Source organism: Delphinus delphis, chromosome 16, assembly GCF_949987515.2.
Source record: "Delphinus delphis chromosome 16, mDelDel1.2, whole genome shotgun sequence".
Taxonomy (NCBI): Eukaryota; Metazoa; Chordata; class Mammalia; order Artiodactyla; family Delphinidae; genus Delphinus; species Delphinus delphis.
In genome coordinates, this window is record NC_082698.1 from 60208314 (window position 1) to 60211341 (window position 3028).

A 3028-nucleotide genomic window follows, 5' to 3' on the forward strand; every position below is an offset into this window, starting at 1 on the left:
TTTTCACAAGGAAAAAAGCCTCTTGCCGTCCTTTAAGTGCCTGGAAGGACCTTGGGCTCAGGAGTCCTTTGTACCAGGCCCTTCTAACCCAGGGCAGCCAGGTGAGCTCTTTCTACTGAGACTGTGGCTCTCAGAGGTCTGACTCACTCCCTATCTTCCAGGGCTTTCCAGTGCTTTCCCTTGATAGCCTCAGCCAGCAGAGCCAAGGGAGCCTGCGTTTTTGACACAGATGGCACTCAGTCTACATACCTCCATGACCAAGCTGGCAGGCAGCCCCAGAAAGGGACAGAGAAACACACAGCTGCACCAGAGTGTGATGAAACCCACCTTTTCCAGCACCCATCCCCCTCCCTTTTATTTCATGGCACTGATGAGAGGCAACCGTTTTAACAAACATGATTTTTTTTTATTAGAAAAGTAAAAAATATTGCATAGGTCTTAATACTTGAACATCAAGTGTATTCATGAACAGCGAGTATCTTCATGTAAACAGTTCTAGATGGAAGACCCAGATGGTACTCCTCTGGGGGAGGGGTTCCAGCCCCCACCCCAATCAGCCCCATCCCCTCACAGTTCAACCCTTCACTACACATCCGGGGATGGGCCACACGCAGCTCCCAGGTGTATTTTTTCTTCAAGTGTCAAAGATCCCCAAGTGATCCCAACACCCACCCCTTTCTCCTCTTACATTCATGCGTCTGTAAGATAGCTGCCTAGAACAGGTCAGTAGTGAAGCTCCAATCAAAAAAAAAAAAAAGATACAAAAACAACAAAGAACAAACATTTGGTCCCTTCAGACCATGATACACACAAACCACCTCGATGACCCCCGCCCCCCACCAGAGCCGGCTACCGTGAGCACACATCCCTTGCAGATGCCAGTGCAGCCCAGCTGCTCTCATGGCTCTGTCACACCACTGTTGTCTTAACTGTCAGTAACAATAAAAATAATAAGGTACATGCTACATACACATCCAGCCAGAAGCCTGGTTGGCCCCTAAGCCTTTGTTTCATGCTACAGTACTGAGGGGCAGCGTGTGAGCCCAAGTGGGAGCCACCTGTCCACACCTCAGTGAGCTTCCTAGGGAAACACCGTGTTCCCCTCACCTTGACCTTCCTCCCCACAGGTGGCTGTTGTCAGTTTTCTAACGACAGGCAGCAGTCCCTCAGCTTCTGCCTGCCAATGTCCACCCCAAAAGTTCAACTGTCTCTGTCATGGGGTCAGTATCGGCCCCCCAGACCCAAGTTCAACACTCCTCAATGAGCAGCTGCTCTGAGCTGTACAGCTTCTTTTTGATTACTCGGAAGCCTGTGCTCAGCGTCAGGGACTGGCTGAAGCCGGGGACGAAGGGAGAGTTGGCGGAGCTAAACAACCCCTGGATCTTGGGCCAGAGGCGTGAGTCCAGGCGCAGCACGAGGGTCAGCTGGAAGGTGGGCACAAGGCTGGGGTCGAGAGCCAGTTGACCCACGCTGTGGCAGCTCTTGCCCTGCTCTACGCAGACGTCTAGCAGCGCCCCCCGCAGCCCGCACGGCTCGCTGTAGGCCAGGCGCAGTAGTTCTTTGCCCACCTGGCTCACCAGCTGGCTGGGCATCAGCAGGCGTGCAGGGCGCCGCGAGCCCAGCCGTGCCTGGGCCAGGCTCTCCTGCAGCAGCTGCATCAGGTTGGCACACAGGTGCTCATCCTCGGGATCGCTGAGCAGCTCGAAGTCGGGCAGGGACACCCCATCCAGGTAAGAAGAGTCTGCAAGGGAAAGCACGTAGGGGAGGCAGTTAGAACAGCTCTGAACGGGGAGGTGCTGTTTCGCTAAGAAAGCAGCACTCCTTCCCACTCTGTGCCTCAGTTTCCGCCCCACTCTCGTACCCTATACTTCAATGACCCTCCTCTGCCCGCCTCCTTCCACAATCCGGATTCTGATGGGATAGGAAGCCAAAGTGGCTTTGACTCCTTCCAGCGCGGTGCTTTCTCACCTCCCCGGCCCCTCTATTCGCGTCCGGCTCCCGCCCACGGCTTACCTTCCTCCGGCCCAAAGCCACTGTTGCTGCTGTCCAGGGACTCGCAGTCCGAGCTCTCCAGGCTCGCGCAGCGGCCGAGTGCCTCTTCTCGGGCCGCCGACCCCCAGGCTGAGCGTGGCGGCTGATCTGGGGTGGGAGTTCGGGACAAGGACGAGGACGAAGAGGACGACGAGAAGCGATCCCAAAGGCTAGGCATGGTGAGGACGGACGCCAGGACGTTTGCAGATGAGCTCAGGGTACTGGAGCGCAGAAGACGCTGTAAGACAAGAGCGGCGCGGGCCCGGCGTCAGTCTGGGGGCTGCTCCAGACTGAGAGCGCTAGGATCCCCACGGCTGAGGCCTCTCCGCGCAGCGACCAGCACACAGAGAAGGGACACTCACCAGCTACTGCGGTCAGCTAGAACTGGGACAAGTGCGTGCGCGAACTGGTGCCAACCCCCGAGCTCTGCCCGGACCTGTCCCTTCTCCCCACCCGCACCTCCCCCTCGGCCTGCCGCGGTCCCTAGTACCAGCGCAGAGAGACCTATAAGGACTAGTGGGGAGAGGCCACACCCCTTCCGCGCCGCGGCCCAATCCAGACCCGGGAGTGTGGCCCACCTCGACCAATGGGCTCTGGGCGCACGTTCGCAACGTTCTCTCCTGCCCGGTGACAGCCGCCTGGCCCCGCCCCCCTTGGGCCCCAGAAAGCACCCGGCCAAACCCGCGAGCCTCGGCCACGCCCCCTTTCTGGAAAGGGATCCGCGGCGGCTGCAGCTGCCAAGGTCCCCGAGGGCGGTCGCGGCAGGGGAGGATCTAGGAAAGACTTGTTTATTATAGGGTCGTATTGCTGGGGGAGGGGGTAGGCCGCGGCCGCGCGGGGGAAGAGGCAGGGGAACTTGAGGGGGGCAACAAGCAGGGAAGACGGTTGCCCCCAGCATCTGAGAGCCTGCGAGCTCTGGGCACAATTGGGCGCACAAGTGGATGCCAGTGGGACGGCGGCGCGGGGAGCAGACGTTAATCCACCGGCCCTCGCGCAC

General features: G+C 58.8%; 1 protein-coding gene across 1 annotated transcript; it reads right to left on the reverse strand.

Moving 5' to 3' along the window:
* Positions 1-201: 201 nt before the first annotated feature.
* Positions 202-2527, reverse strand: DDIT4 (DNA damage inducible transcript 4). The gene is made up of 3 exons (XM_060034835.1): positions 2394-2527; positions 2014-2269; positions 202-1741 (listed from the first exon to the last, which is right to left on the reverse strand). Exons 2-3 carry the CDS (start codon positions 2207-2209, stop codon positions 1248-1250), a joined length of 690 nt encoding a protein of 229 aa, XP_059890818.1. The 5' UTR covers positions 2210-2269; positions 2394-2527; the 3' UTR covers positions 202-1247.
* Positions 2528-3028: the final 501 nt, after the last annotated feature.

Bases quoted from the DNA above. Each gene is read 5' to 3' on its own strand.
- DDIT4 (XM_060034835.1), bottom strand. From the start codon at position 2,209: ATGCCTAGCCTTTGGGATCGCTTCTCGTCGTCCTCTTCGTCCTCGTCC. The intron at 1,742-2,013 runs GTAAGCCGTGGG...TTTCCCTTGCAG, and splicing joins TGGCTTTGGGCCGGAGGAAG to ACTCTTCTTACCTGGATGGG.